The sequence below is a fragment of the Mobula birostris genome, chromosome 27 (genome assembly GCF_030028105.1).
Source record: "Mobula birostris isolate sMobBir1 chromosome 27, sMobBir1.hap1, whole genome shotgun sequence".
Lineage (NCBI taxonomy): Eukaryota > Metazoa > Chordata > Chondrichthyes > Myliobatiformes > Myliobatidae > Mobula > Mobula birostris.
In genome coordinates, this window is record NC_092396.1 from 9,707,583 (window position 1) to 9,723,868 (window position 16,286).

At 45.9% G+C, this 16,286-nt stretch overlaps 1 protein-coding gene across 3 annotated transcripts in view; it reads right to left on the reverse strand.

Moving 5' to 3' along the window:
* The window catches only part of casz1 (castor zinc finger 1), a 497,282-nt gene that overhangs the window by 14,768 nt on the left and 466,228 nt on the right, over positions 1 to 16,286 (reverse strand). For 2 of the 3 annotated variants that reach the window (XM_072244987.1, XM_072244986.1), the window contains 3 exons: positions 11,150 to 11,298; positions 8,905 to 9,112; positions 6,799 to 7,050 (listed from right to left, as the gene is read on the reverse strand). In XM_072244987.1, the coding sequence (XP_072101088.1) occupies positions 6,799 to 7,050; positions 8,905 to 9,112; positions 11,150 to 11,298 (609 nt within the window). The remainder of the gene's footprint in view (positions 1 to 6,798; positions 7,051 to 8,904; positions 9,113 to 11,149; positions 11,299 to 16,286) is intronic. The other variant, XM_072244989.1, reaches the window with a different exon arrangement.

Consider the following 16,286-nt stretch of genomic DNA (forward strand, 5'->3'; position numbering starts at 1 on the left):
AACATTGTGGGCTGAAGGGCTGGTACTGTGCTGTATTGTTCTATAGAAAAGTCTACAAAAAGTGGTGGAAACACCCCAGTCCCTCACGGACAAAGCCCTCCCCATCATTAAAAATATTTTCAAAAAGACAGCATCCATCAAGGACCCCCACTATCAAGGCCATGCTTCATTCTCACTGCCACCAACGGGAAGGAGGTACAGGAGCCTTAGGTCCCACACCAACAGTTATCACCCTTCAACCATCGCGGTCCTGAATGAACGTGGATAACTTCACTCACCTCAATCCGGAACCAATTCCACAATCTATAGACTCCCTTTCAAGGAGTTATCAACTTGTGTTCTCAGTATTTTACTTTTTAAAATATATTATTATTTGCACGATTTGAAATCCACAGCACATTACAGGCCCTTCGGCCCACAATGTTGTGCCAGCCATGTAACCTAACCTAGAAACTGCCTCGAATTTCCCTACCGCAGAGCCCTCTATTTTTCTAAGCTCCATGTACCTATCGAAGAGTCTGTTAAAAGACCCTATTGTATCCACTTATTGGATATATAAAAGAGGACAAATCTTCTTGCATAGGTTTTCATATTATATTTCATTATTTTCCTGTGAATGCCCACAAGAAAATGAATCTCAAGTTAGTATGTAATGACATACAGTCAATGTACAGTACTTTGACATTAAATTTACTCAATATTCCTGGAGCTAGAAAGAGTGGGATTAATTGGGGAGATCTTTCATAGAGACATTACAAATATGAATGACCAAGTGAAATCCTGTTTCTTTACGATTTTGAAAGAAAACCAAAGATTGATGTCGCTTTTGTGTTTTACAACATCCCTGGCACCGTGGTTGATCAAATGAAAACTAATTTGCACGTAGCATGAGTTTGCACTCAACTGGGAGGCTGGGTGTTTGTTTAGTCAATAGAACCAGCTGTTGGCTTCCGGAGTCATTATTTTATGAAAAAAGGTAATAGGAGAAAATTGAGAATGTGTTTAAATCCCAAAGGCACCAGAAATGTTAACAATACAGTCTGATTGTCACCTGGTGGAGGGTGAAGCCGCCAATATAACAGGTGTCAACACCTGCTGTCAACAAAGTGCAATCATAAGAATCAGGTATTAAAAAAAACTCAAAGTTCAAAGTAAATTTATTATCAGAATACATATGTGTCACCATATACAACCCTGAGGTTCATTTTCCTGTGGGCATACTCAGCAAATCTATAGAATAGTAACTGTAAACAGGATCAATGAAAGACCAACCAGAGTGAAGAAACTGTGCAAATGCAAATATAAATAAATAGCAATAAATAACGTGAGATACTGTAATGAGATAACGGTCTTTAAAGTGAGATCATTGGTTGTGGGAACATCTCAGTGGATGGAGAAAGGAGGAATGGCAGTGAAGAATGGGTGGTTCGGAACAAGGCTTGTGGCAAGGATGGAGATGGTGCATTGCGGGTAGCGTCAGCAGCAGGAGTAACCGGGCAGCCTAAAAGAATATTCCGGAAAGCAGAAGGAGACACAACACAAAAGGAAAATGAAATCACAGCCAAGGCACCACAGTGAAAAGATGAAAATGGAAAAGCAGTAAAAATGATCAACTTAAACAAGTCACAGTTACAGTAATGGAAGTTATACTGCTAGTGTGTCTGTGTGGTACCTGCACTTCATCATCATTGTTTCAGCTTTAACATTTTAAAGCATTATGTACATTTATCTTTCATAACATGATCCCTTTTCTCCCACTGTCCTGCCACCAGTTCCCCGTCCCCTAATTCCGTGCTTTTACCCCCTCTCCTTTGTCCTTTCCCATCTCCAATGTCCTCCATCGTTCTCTCTCTCTATCTCTTGATCCTCTTGTTTTCTGTTCTTTGTTTCTCTTTCCATTCTTTTATTCTCTATTCCTCCCTCTCCCTCTCTATTCGACTCCCCTCCCCATCGAAAGGCTTAGATAGAGTGGACATGCAGAGGATGATTCCTTTAGTGGGTGAGTCTAGGACCAGAGGGCACAGCCTCAGAAAACAAGGACACACATTTACAACAGAGATGAGGACGAACTTCTTTAGCCGAGGGTGGGTGAATCTGTGGAATTCATTGCCACGGCTGTGCAGGTCAAGTTTTGGGACATACTTAAAGCTGAGGTTGATAGTTTCTTGATTAGCTGGGGCATCAAAGATTACAGGGAGAAGGCAAGAGAATGGAACAGAGATCAGCCATGGGCATGAGAGGGATAGTAAATCAGCCATGGTGGAGCTGGAGATTTTAACCATGCGAACCTCAAGTCAGTGCTCCCCAAATTTCATCAGCTTGTGGACTTTGCAACGAGAGGGGAGAACGTGTTGGACCTTGTTTACACAAACATCCCCAACGTGTACCGGGCGGAGCCCCGCCCCCACCTCAGTTACTCAGACCACATCTCTGTTATGCTAATCCCAGCATACAGACCACTCATCAGGCGCTCCAGACCAGTTCAGAAGCAGGTGAAAACCTGGCCAGCAGGAGCCATCTCTGCTCTTCAAGACTGCTTTGAGCACACTGACTGGCACATGTTCAGGGAGGCTGCAACCGATGGCGACTCTACCAGCTTAGAGGAGTACTTGGCATCAGTGTCTAGCTACATGAGCAAGTGCATCGATGACGTCACCGTGGCCAAGACCATCACCACACGCGCTAACCAGAAGCCATGGATGACCGCGGAGGTGCATGTGCTGCAGAGGACCCGTGACTCTGCCTTCAGAGCAGGCGACAAGGCAGCCCTAACAACAGCAAGGGCCAAACTGTCTCGGGCCATCAGAGAGGCAAAGCGTCCTCATGCCCAGCGAATCGACAGCCACTTGCAGGGCAGCAGCAACACACGGCGCATGTGGAAGGGCATTCAGGCCATCACCAACTACAAGACAACATCTCCTCCCAATGACCAGGTGCTGTGCCTGTGTCTTACCGTGGCCGATGTGAGGAAAACTCTATGCAGGGTCAACCCATGGAAGGCTGCTGGACCAGACAATATTCCTGGCAGAGTGCTCAGAGGATGTGCAGACCAGCTAGCTGAGATTCTCACTGACATCTTCAACATCTTCCTGAGCAGCGCCAACGTGCTTCAAGGTCGCCACCATTGTCTCCATGCCGAAGAAGTCTTCAGTGTCCTGCCTCAATGACTACCGTCCCGTTGCACTCACATCCATCATCATGAAGTGTTTCGAGAGGCTTGTCATGAGGCACATAAAGACCCTGCTGCCCCCTTCACTGGACCTCCTGCAGTTCACGTATCGTCCCAACCACTCAATATACATCATCGCCACCATCCTTCACCTGGCCCTCACCCACCTGGACAAAAAAGGCACGTACGCTCGAATGTTGTTCATAGCTTTCAGTTCAGCATTCAACTCAACCATTCCTCAGCACCTGATTGGAAAGCTGAAACTGCTGGGCCTGAACACCTCCCTCTGCAACTGGATCTTAGACTTCCTGACTGGGAGACCTCAGTCAGTCTGGATTGGAAGCAGCATCTCCAACACCATCACACTGAGCATGGGGTCCCCCCAGGGCTGTGTGCTCAGTTCACTGCTGTTCACTCTGCTGACCCACGACTGTGCTGCAACACACAGCTCAAACCACATCATCAAGTTCGCCGATGACACGACCGTGGTGGGTCTCATCAGCAAGAACGATGAGTCAGCATACAGAGAGGAGGTGCAGCGGCTAACAGACTGGTGCAGAGCCAACAACCTGTCTCTGAATGTGAACAAAACAAAAGAGATGGTTGTTGACTTCAGGAGAGCACGGAGTGACCACTCTCCGGTGAACGTTGATGGCTAATCCGTTGAGACCGTTAAGAGCACCAAATTTCTTGGTGTTCACCTGGCGGAAAATCTCACCTGGTCCCTCAACACCAGCTCCATAGCCAAGAAAGCCCGACAGCGTCTCTACTTTCTGCGAAGGCTGAGAAAAGTCCATCTCCCACCCCCCATCCTCACCACATTCTACAGAGGATATATCGTGAGCATCCTGAGCAGCTGCATCACGGCCTGGTTTGGGAATTGCACCGTCTCGGATCGCAAGACTCTGCAGCGGATAGTGAGGTCAGCTGAGAAGATCATTGAGGTCTTCCTTCCTGCCATTACAGACATTTACACCACACGCTGCACCTGCAAAGCTAACAGCATTGTGAAGGACCCCACGCACCGCTCATACAAACTCTTCTTCCTCCGCCATCTGGCAAAAGGTACCGAAGCATTCGGGCTCTCACGACCAGACTACGTAACAGTTTCTTCCCCCAAGCCATCAGATTCCTCAATACTCAGAGTCTAGACTGACATCTACATCACTTATTATCATATTGAAATTGTCCTCTACTGTGCCTGTTGTCTTGTTTATTATTTATTTATTAATTAATTATTGTATTGCCCTGCACTGTTTTGTGCACTTTATGTAGTCCTGTGCAGCTCTGTAGTCTAGTGTAGTTTTTGTGTTGTTTTACGTAGTCTAATGTAGCCTTGAGTTGTCTCACATAGTCTAGTGTAGTTTTGTGTTGTTTCATGTAGCACCATGGTCCTGGAGGAACGTTGTTTCGTTTTTACTGTGTACTGTACCAGCAGCTTATGGTCGAAATGACAATAAAAAGTGACGACTTGATTTCCTGTCAGCCACCTTATGTACACACACACTCCTGTGCCTAACATCGTTTTATAGACATACAATCAGTCAGTGTATATAAGATAATCTTATGCATTTATATTAATTACATTTGTTGTGTTCTTTATGATTGTTGTGTTTTTTTGTGTTGTATTGGATCCAGAGTAACAATCATTTTGCTGTCTCTTACACTGACAAATGACAATAAATAATCTTGAATCTTGATCTTCACTAACAATTTAGGCATAGATAGAGTGAATGCTGTCTTTTCCCCCAGGAAAGGGAATCAAGAGACCCCTTAAGACCCTTCATCCAGACGTCGAGCATCCATATCCCTCCACAGACGCTGTCTGACCTGCTGAGTTTTTTCAGCGGTTTCTTTGTTGTTCTAGTCTGGTAAAACTTTCTCTAAGGCAGGGGTTCCCAACTTGGGGTCCATGGACCCCTCGGTTAATGGTAGTGGTCCATGGCATAAAAATGGTCGAGAACCCCTGCTCTAAGGCAGATATATCCAAAAGATAACTCAGCATTCAAGTCTCTCCAAAGCCTGCCACAGTACAATTATAACGAGGCTTATTTTGTCATTGGGAAGCAAAACCGTTCTCAACCAAAAGCCCCTTTGGCATCATGATGGGCATAATTATACTGTAGGTAACCTGATCATGGCCTGGTAAGGGAAGTTTCAATGCACGGGAACGCAAGAGGTTGGCAGAGAGTTGTGGACACTGTCCGGTCCATCACGGGCACAGCCCTCCCCGCCACTGACAGCATCTACAGGAGGCACTGCCTCAGGAAGAGGGTATCAGTCAGTAAGGATCCCCAGCATCTGAGTCATGCCGTCTTCTTGTTATTTCTGACAGAAGCCTGAAGTCCCACACCACCAGGTTCAGGAGCAACTACCTGCCCGTAACCATCAGGCTGATGAACCAGTGGGCTCAACCCTAACCCGCCCTCAGCAGTGCAACACTGCAGACCACAGCGTGCACTACCATGTACTCTTGCACTGATGTCTTGCTTCTGCACAGTCCTTTTCCCATTGTATGCTATAATTTTATATTCAAATTATATTCTGTGTGTGATCTGTACCCTCCAGGAGGACCATAACCTTGTCACAGGGTTTGGAGGCTTGCGTGCCTCAATGACCCAGAGGACTATGGAGTCAGGGCGTTATGCTTTGGCTCTTGGTAGGGTCACCCGTGCCAAACAGGTCAAAGGGTAGAGGCCAGATGAAAAGTGGTCCACCGGTCCTCCAGGTTCAGGGGTTCAGCTCAGGGCTAACGGCCCTGACTGGTAAAGCAAAACTGTTATGGAAAGAGCAATGAAGAACTCTCTATATCTGTGTGCGACGGTATGGACAGACAGAGATGGAGGACCTTCATTGCTGCCCTGAACACCAGCAGCATAACAGACAGTAAGTAAGTAAGTCAGTGATCTGTACCAATGTGTCTGTGATGCTCCTGCACCTCACCGTACTTGTTCACAGAACAATAAACTCCACCTGACTTGAGACCAGAGAGAGGCCACTCGGTTGTTTCCCTGCAGCCAACAGCACTGATTAAAAACACATTTGCATTTCATTTGACTCGAGCTCTCTGAGTAACACACACAAAATGCTGGACAAACTTGGTAGGACAGGCAGCACTTATGGAAAGGGCGCCACAATAGCTTAGCAGATAGTGCAACGCTACCACAACCCAGTGCGCCGTAGTTTGGAGTTCAATTCGCCTGTCCTCTGTAAGGAGTTTGTATGTTCTCGCCATGAATTGCCCCGGGTGCCCCGGTTCCCTCCCAAATTCCAAAGGTGTACTGGTCAGTAGGTTAATTGGTCTTTGTAAATTGTCCTGTGATTAGGCGAGGGTTAAATCGGTGGGTTGCTGGGCAGTGTGGCTCATTGGGCTTGAAGGGCCTGTTCTGTGCTGTTTCTCTAAATAAAAATTTTAAAAAAGAGTCAACGTTTCAGGCCGAAAACCTTCATGAAATGTCGATTCTTTGTCCCTTTCCATAGATGCTGCCTAACCAGCTGAATTCCTCCAGCATTTTGTGTGTGTTGCTTTGGATTTCCAGCATCTGCAGAATCTCTTGTGCTTACGGAGAGCTCTTGAGTAGTTTATTTTTTTATTTCTTTAAGTGGATAAACCTTGTTTGAGAGAGTACCTGCAGCGTCCTGAACTATTGGGACATCGCTTTTAATCGGAGTGGGAGCAGCAATGGTCGGGTTGAGACCTGGCGTGCTGGTTGGTATGACATTCCTGGCGGATCCGAGAGTCACGCTGAGCAGAGAGTGTGAGAGACAGGATGGAGAAAGGAGGAATGGCAGTGAAGAATGGGTGGTTCGGAACAAGGCTTGTGGCAAGGATGGAGATGGTGCATTGCGGGTAGCGTCAGCAGCAGGAGTAACCGGGCAGCCTAAAAGAATATTCCGGAAAGCAGAAGGAGAAACAACACAAAAGGAAAATGAAATCACAGCCAAGGCACCACAGTGAAAAGATGAAAATGGAAAAGCAGTAAAAATGATCAACTTAAACAAGTCACAGTTACAGCAATGGAAGTTATACTGCTAGTGTGTCTGTGTGGTACCTGCACTTCATCATCATTGTTTCAGCTTTAACATTTTAAAGCATTATGTACATTTATCTTTCATAACATGATCCCTTTTCTCCCACTCTCCTGCCACCAGTTCCCCGTCCCCTAATTCCGTGCTTTTACCCCCTCTCCTTTGTCCTTTCCCATCTCCAATGTCCTCCATCGTTCTCTCTCTCTATCTCTTGATCCTCTTGTTTTCTGTTCTTTGTTTCTCTTTCCATTCTTTTATTCTCTATTCCTCCCTCTCCCTCTCTATTCGACTCCCCTCTCCATCGAAAGGCTTGGATAGAGTGGACGTGCAGAGGATGTTTCCTTTAGTGGGTGAGTCTAGGACCGGAGGGCACAGCCTCAGAAAACAAGGACACACATTTGCAACAGGGATGAGGACGAACTTCTTTAGCCGAGGGTGGGTGAATCTGTGGAATTCATTGCCACGGCTGTGGAGGCCAAGTTTTGGGACATATTTAAAGCTGAGGTTGATAGTTTCTTGATTAGCTGGGGCATCAAAGGTTACAGGGAGAAGGCAAGAGAATGGGACAGGGATCAGCCATGGGCATGAGAGGGATAGTAAATCAGCCATGGTGGGGCAGACTCAATGGGCCGAATAGCCTAATTCTGCTCCAATTCCTCATGACCTTGTGGTCTCACATATGTTGCTGCATTACAACATAGGTAAATTGACCAGTAACAAAGTGGGCAAAGAAGACAAGAGCTTCCTTGATGAGCTCTATTAACCCTTCTGCTTCTCTAGATGTTCACATCTGTGTTTGATGTGCTGACTATCTTTTGCTGACATTAGGTTCTTGGTTTCTTTGACTGTCACTGGCCATTCTAGTTACATTCACAATGAAATGACTGCTAACCGGGGTTTCACTGAGCTGCAACATTACTTCAAGAGCCCCTAGACCACACTTGGAATATTGTGCTCAGTTCTGGGCACCTCATTGTAAGAAAGATGCGGAAGCTTTAGAGAGGGTGCAGACGAGATTTACCAGGATGTTGCCTGGGTTGGAGAACATGCTTTATGAGGTAGAGCAAGCAGGATGAGAGGTGGCTTGATAGAGGTGGGCAAGATGATAAAAAGGGATACATCGAGTGGACAGCCAGATACTTTTCCCAGGACAGAGGTCGCTAATACCATGGTTCATCATTTTAAGGTGATTAGAGGAAAGTATAGGGGAATGTCTGAGGTTAAGTTTTTTACACAGAGTGGTGGGTGCATGGAATGCCCTGCCAAGAATGGTGATCGAGACAGATACATTAGGGGCATTTAAAGAACTCTTAGATAGGTATGTGGATGATAGAAAATGGAGGGTACGCAGCAGGGAAGGGTTATTTTGAACTTCTCCTCACCCCCCCCACCTTCTTATTCTGGCCTCTCCCCCTCTCTAGTCCTAATGAAGGTCTCATCCTGAAATATTGACTGTTTATTCCTCTCCGTAGATGCTGCCTGACCTGCTGAGTTCCTCTGGTGTTTTGTGTGTGTCATATCTGCAACAGTTCAGATCATTGACCTGACCATTCCTCGCCCACTGGGTACTTGCAGCCCTTTCACATTGTATGTATTTCCCGACCTTAATTACAGGTCTGTCCTTTGACAAACGCCTCCCAGCACCGCGGAGGTTGCTGGCTTCAACATGAACCTCGATGGAGGAATCTGACAGTTGAACGCCTCACCTGCCACACTGCTTTCGTTTCCGACCGGGGTGCTGGTGCAGCTGCGGTCTGGAACCGAAGACTCGGAGGACAGGCCGGCCGGGCTGGTGGCCATGGGGTAGTCCATGCATTCGTCCGTTTCCATGTCCACCATGTTAGACGATGACGTCACAGCTGAGGAGCCGCTGGTGGCAGCCATGTTGTCAGTGGCATCGTCGCTCCTGGGCCCCTGTGGAGAAAGAGCCAGGGTTGAGAAGGCCACAAAGTAAACTCTAGGCAGACTGGGGGAAGAGAGGCATGGCCAGACACCCTTCACCCTCTCCACCACACATCCATCTGGTGTCCTTTTCATCCAGTCCAGAATGGTATGGGATGTTCCTTCTGCCAATGTACCTCACATGCTGTCTGCCCTACATGCCTCACCTTGTTGCCATGCAAACCAAGGCTTCAATCAAAATCCACCAATCTGTCAACAAAATCTCTCTTTGGAAATGATTTTTGATTCCATGACACTCCCTAGTTTTACTTTACAGGAAGCAATCAATTGGAAAGCACATCTACGCGAAACATACAACACTGAAAGCAACATCTATCATCAGGGACACCCACCACCCAGGTCAGGATCTCTTCTCGCTGCTGCCATCGGGAAGAAGGTACAGGAGCCTCAGGACTCACACCACCAGGTTCAGGAACAGTTACTACCCCTCAACCATCAGGCTCTTGAACCAGGGGGGAAAACTTCACTTACCCCATCACTGAAATGTCCCCACAACCAATGAACTCACTCTTCATCTCATGTTCTCAATATTTATTGCTTATTTATCTATTATTAGTATTTCTTTTCTCTCTTGTATTTGCAGTTTCTTATAACTTACACTGTGGTTGAACGCCCAAGTTGGTGTGGACCTTCATTAATTCAGTTATAGTTATTATTCTATGGATTTATTCTGTATGCCCACAAGAAAATGAAATGAATCTCAGGGTTGTATATGGTGACACACATGTACTTTGATAACAAATTTGCTTTGAACTTTGTGTGCTGGAATACCCTCCACTAGCTTGTTGCAACAACTCTCGAGTAGTTCCCTGCCCTGGGAAAAAGATACTGACAATCTATCCAATATAAATACATCGTTGATTAAAGGAATGCATCAAAATGTATTTTAAATGTTGTAAAACTGTATAAAATTGTCTTTGTTGAATGGCTGACTGGAACAGTGGGTTATCTGAAGGGAGCTCAACTATGCATCTTATCCAGGGTCTGAATTAATTGACTGGTTACACTAGAAAAAAGCAAAATTCATAAATGTGATTATTCCTTCCAACATGACACCTCTCTGATTCTTCAGCTCCTCTATGCCCCATTACCACCCCCAAATTGAATCACTCCTCAATTAGCAGCTGTGTCTTCAGTGGCCAAGGCCCTAGCTCTAGACTTCACTTTAAGTCCCTTTCCTTCTTCAGGACACTCATTGAAGCCTTTCACCTTGACCAATCCTTTGGTTACCTGTCCCCAATCCCCTTGTGTGGCGCATAGCCTAATAACATCTTCCAAGAAGCACCTTGGACACCTAACTGGTTAAATACACTCAGCCTCACTTTATTAAGTACCACCTGTACCTAATAAAGTGGCCACTGAGTGTACGTTCATGGTCTTCTGCTGCTGTAGCCCGTCCACTTCGAGACTCGATATGCTGTGAGTTCAGAGATGCTCTTCTGCATGTCACTGTTAAAACATGTGATGATTTGAGTTACTGTCTCCTCCTCGTCAGCTTGAACCAGTCTGGCCATTCTCCTCTGACCTCTCTCATTAACAAGGCGTTTTCGGCCACAGAATTACCACTCACTGGATGTTGTCTGTATTTGGCACCATTCTCTGTAAATTCTAGAGACAGTTGTGCATGAAAATTCAAGGAAAACAGCAGTTTCTGAGACACACAAACCATCCTGTCCGGCACCAGCAATCACCCCCACGGTCAAAGTCACTTAGATCACATTTCTTCCCCATTCTGATGTTTAGTCTGAACAACAACTGAACCTCTTGACCATGTCTGCATGCTTTTATGCATTGAGTTGCTGCCACATGATTGGCTGATTAGATACTTAGATTAACAAACAGGTGTACCTAATGAAGTAGCCACCGAGTGTATTGATATCAGCTAAGAATTTTGATTGATGAAGTCATCCAGTGGGACGAAAGTGGGGAAAGGTTGGGGAAAGAAATGAAAAATGAGGATCTTAGTTTTTGATCAAACTAGAAAGGTACCTGGCTGTGGATCTTGTCGAAGTTCTTGCCCAGCATTCTCCTCATGTGCTTTCGAGAGTGGGATGTCATCTGGTGCTTAAGGAGGAAGGAGAAGAGGCAGCCATCGCGGATGCAGTGGAAATGACTATTTACCTGGTTGTACTTGCAGCCTGCAAGACACAAGAGACAAATAAGTAAATAATGCAGGCCTTGCCAGGCAGCATCTCCAGAGTGGAAAGAGTACTGGGTGGGCACGTAGCAGCTCGCCCATTGCCCCAGGAGCGACAATGATGTGTCATCACATTGACAGTCCTGACAGTGCACAGGTGAGGAAAATGGGTTAATGCACAATGCTAGGTCTCTGCAAAATGGTGCCACGTTGGACTGAACACAGTTGCCACGGACACCCCTCAAGTTCCTATTAAATCTATCTCCTCTACCTAAAACCTATGCCCTCTTGTTCTTGATTCCCCAGTCCTGGGAGACAAGACTGAGTGCGTTCACCCTATCGATGCCCCTTGGAGGTTGATAAAGACAGTCAGGAATTGGGCTTACAATTAGATCAGCACCATGAATTTATTATATGCCAAAGCAGGTTTGAAATGCTGTGCGATTTGCTCAGGCCCCTGATCAATATGTTTGATTGATACAGCAGAGGAAATATCCCAGAGTAACCAATATATACCCCTAAAGCCATCCATGATCTTCGTAACTTCCCTTTGAATTGGCCTAGCTGCTAGTTCAGGGCAATGAAAGAGAGTGCAAGGGTTAACGTATGAAGAGTGTTTGATGGCTCTGGGCCTGTATTTGCTGGAGTTTAGAAAAATGAGTAGGGGGATTCTCACTGAAACCTATCAAATATTGAAATGCCCAGATAGAGTGGACGTGGAGAGGATGCTTCCTATTCTGGGCGAGTATCAGATCAGAGGGCACAGCCTCATTACAAAGATGTCCCTTTAGAAAAGAGATCAAGAGGAATTTCTTTACCCAGCAGATGGTGAATCTGTGGAATTAATGCCACAGACGGCTGTGGAGGCCAAGTCATTGGGTGTATCTAAAGTAGAGGTTGGTCGGTTCTAGAATAGTAAGGTTATCAAAGGTTATGGGGAGAAATCAGGAGAATGGGGTTGAGAGGGATAATAAATCGGCCATGGTGGAGCAGACTCGATGGCCTGAATAGTCGAATTCTGACTGACTGTGGGCAACAATTGCGGGATGTGGTAACAGTAGCAACACTGTGCATTCTTCAATCAAACCCAGCTTGTTAAATTGATGGTAAATCATCAGTCAGGTTTTAATTCACCTCCTGTAATTAATATCTGCTGAATTTAATGCAAGCATATTCATAAAGGTATTATAAAGAGAAGTCATAGAGAGGATTATAACTGACGTGATAACGGTTTATGCTTTAATCAAACCTAATTGGTTGTAGCTGAAAGCTTCAATGCAGCTTTGAAAATTAAAAATGTTCTGGAGGGACGTTTTTCCTATATTTGTGTCTCTCTTCTGTGGAAATAAAGGGATATAATCTCCTATCTTCTCCTTCTATCCTGGATCTCAGTTCTTGGCTTCTTCGTAACTGTGGCTGCTAAACTCCAGAGCAGAGGTGAAAGCCACCGACTCCAGCCTGGTTTAGTGTACTGTAATTATAGTTTTGGCCCAAGCTATCCTTACCAGTAAGCTCGCACCAGCGGGAAGTTTGTTAGCTCCACACCTGTCCTGAGGATTGCTGGAGTTAACCATTAAACTCCTGATGCTGACAGGGCAGCAGATCTGGAAAATGATGTTTTCCTCACTAATTTCAACTTGGGTAATGGATGGCTGTGTTTTGGAGAAGCACTTTAAGCTGAACCATCATACACACACACACACACACACACACACACACACTTTATGATAATAAAGTGGGGTTCTTGCTTGACCATGTTGTCCCCACACTGCTAAAGACAAAGAGTTATGCAGATAGGAAAAAGGATTTGAGTTCAACTTGTCCAAGCCAACTACCTGAGCCACTCCCATTTACCCATGTTTGGCCCATAACCCTCTGAACTTCCCAATTCACAAACTGTCCAGACATGGATAGGAAAGAGTTAGAAAGAAACTAACTGTTGCCACCTCCAGCAGTTGCTCTTACAGCTCGTTCCAAACACCCAGCACCTTCTGTAAGAAAAACCTGCCACACAGGTTCATAGTCATCAAGAAATAGAACATGACAGCACAGAAACAGGGCCTTCGGCCCATAAATTTGTGCTAAACCATTAATCTGCCTCGTCCCACTGCCCTGTACCTAGATCATAGCTCTCCATACCCCTCCCATCCATGTACCTATCCAAACTTTTCTTAGCTGTTGAAATCAACCCTCATCCATCACCTCCTCTGGCAGCTTGTTCCACATCCTCACCACCCTTTGAGTGAAGTTGTTTACCCTCAAATATTTCACCTTTCAACCTTGACTCATGACCTCTAGTTCTAGTCTCACCCAACCTCAGGAGAAAAAGCCTGCCTGCATTGACCCTATCTATACCCCTCATAATTTTGTATATCTCTATCAAACCTCCCCTCATTCTCCTACACTCCAGGGAATAAAGACCGAACCTTTCCCTATAACTCAAGTCCTCAAGTCCTGGCAACATCTTCGCAAATTTTCTCTGTACTCAAAGGTTCCTTTCAAATCTTTCTCCTCTCACCTGAAATCAATGTTCCCTAGTTTTAAACTCCCCTACTCTGGGAAACTCCTCGACCCAGGGTGGAGATACGTTGCTACCAAAGGAAGTACAAGGTGCTCTTTCCCTCCGCTAGCCTGCAGGTCACCCTTGGCAAGGCGTATCACCTGCTCAGCCCCCTGATCAGGGTCGCGTGAAGCCATGGGAGCAGGTGGTGGATGGTCATACGAGCAGCTGGTGCAGATCACAAGTCCTGGTTATGTGACCACTGACGCCAGGCAGACAACCTCTGAAGAGTATTGATAATGGCTGGGGTCACCTGTCTTGTAAAGACACCACCCAGAAGAAGGCAATGGCAAACCACTTCTGTCGAAACATTTGCCAAGAACTATCATGGTCATGGAGACCATGATTGCCCACATCATATGACCTGGCACATAATGATGATGTCATATGACCGGCACATAATGATGATGATGAGACTGGGAAATCCGCCTTATTTATGTTCATCATGAGTTTATAAATCTCTATAGCATCACCTCTCAGCCTCCTACACTTCAGGGGAGGTAATTCCAGCCTGTTCAGCCTCTCCTAACTCAAGCCATTTTGCAGATGGACAAAATAAAAATAAATTTTGCAGTATACTGTGTGGAGTGTTGTGCCTCTTATCGAAGAAAGGACGCACAGGCATTGGAGAGGGTTCAGAGGAAGTTCGTGAGAATGACCCTGGGGTGAAAGGGTTAATGTATGAGAAGCTTTGATGGCTCTGATCCTGGCAATACCCTTGTGCATCTTGTCTGCACCTTCACGACAATCAGAACTGCACACAATACTCCAAGTGTGGTCCCACCAGCAGTTACAAGCATACAAATTACGAGCAACAGCAGGCCACTTGGACTTTGGAACTTGCTCTGACTGTGATCCCGGCTCTGCACTCACATCCGCCCTTGCTGATTCTTAAATCATCCCAGACTATTGACTGGGTGGGAGCCAAGAGGTCATATGGTGAAATCTCTATGGAAACATCCAGTCAGAATAAGCAACGTGATTTAGAAATCACACATCCAGTTCATGCCCAAGTTTTCAGGATGCTCCAGAGTCAGGAACCCAGCCAGACCCTTCTCTCTTCAGAACTGACCTGGATTTGGCCATATTGGAAGGTCACCATAACACAGGTCAATTAATCAAAGGCACTGGCAGTTTACAGGTGGACAGGATATGAACAAACTTTGCAGTCAATTGTGAGCAATTTTGAGCCCCTTATCTAAGAAAGAATGTGCTGACATTTCAGAGGCTTCAGAGGAAGTTCATGAGAATTATCCCGGGAATGAAGGGGTTAATGTACGAGAAGCATTTGATGGCTCTGGGCCTGTACTCACTGGAGTTTAGAAGAATGAGTGGGGATCTCAACGAAACCCTATTGAAGATTTAAAGGCCAAGATGGAGTGGACATGGAGCATGTTTCCATTGGTTGGGAAGTCTACAGCCTCAAAATAGAAGGATATCCTTTCAGAACAGTGAAGAGGAGGATACTTTGAGCCAGAGGGTGGTGAATCTGTGGAATTCATCACCACAGAGAGCCGTGGAGGCAAATTCAAAGTGGCCGTTGATACATTTTTGATTAGTAAGGGTGTCAAAGGTTATGGGGAGAAGGCAGGAGAATGAGGTTGAGTGGGATAATAAATGGAATGATGGAGCAGACTCGACGGGCTGAATGGCCTAATTCTGCTCCTATGTTGTAGAGTCAAAGCCTCTGCAGCAACGAGGAGGGGTTAAATGGAAGGACTGGAGAGCTGCTGGATCTGAAGGACAAGTTCAGGTGTGATAGGAGTCTTTCGCTGATTAATGATGAAAGATAATTTAGATTTTATTAGATTTGTACTGAGTGGAAATTGTAACTCTCAATATCTTTTGGCCACTCTCCCAGGAGCATTAATTGCTTCCTTTCAGCACCTCACTTCCCAAGGGCTGCGTGACACGCGCACACAATCCCACAGTTGGCAGTTGATGCGGTAAATTACTAACACCGGCAGAATAAGCGGCCACGGATGTCAGCACCTGTCGGGGTTCTCTCATGAGGAGCATTCCTTCAGTCCAGTAATCTACAGAGAACTTCTGATGTAAAAGCTGTCTACCTCTGCAATACAGTCATAGAACATGGATAATGATCATGGAAACCATGTGGCTGTTCAGCCCATCATCCAGTGGGCAGTCTCCATATTAATCCCATTCTCCAGCACTTGCCTTATAGCCTTCTATGCCTTCTTCAAAACCTCAGCCCTCCATGATCTCCAGCCCCACTACAGCTGTTGGTGGATCCCTAACTTACACTGCCCCATCCCTGTCAGCCATGTACCTCTGGAATTCCCTTGAACCTGCAACCTCGCTTTCCTACACAGTCTCTCATGTTAGTGTAATGGTTAGCACAACGCTTTACAGTACCAGTGACCGGGTTCAATTCCCACCACCCCCTATGAGGAGTTCTCCCAGTGACC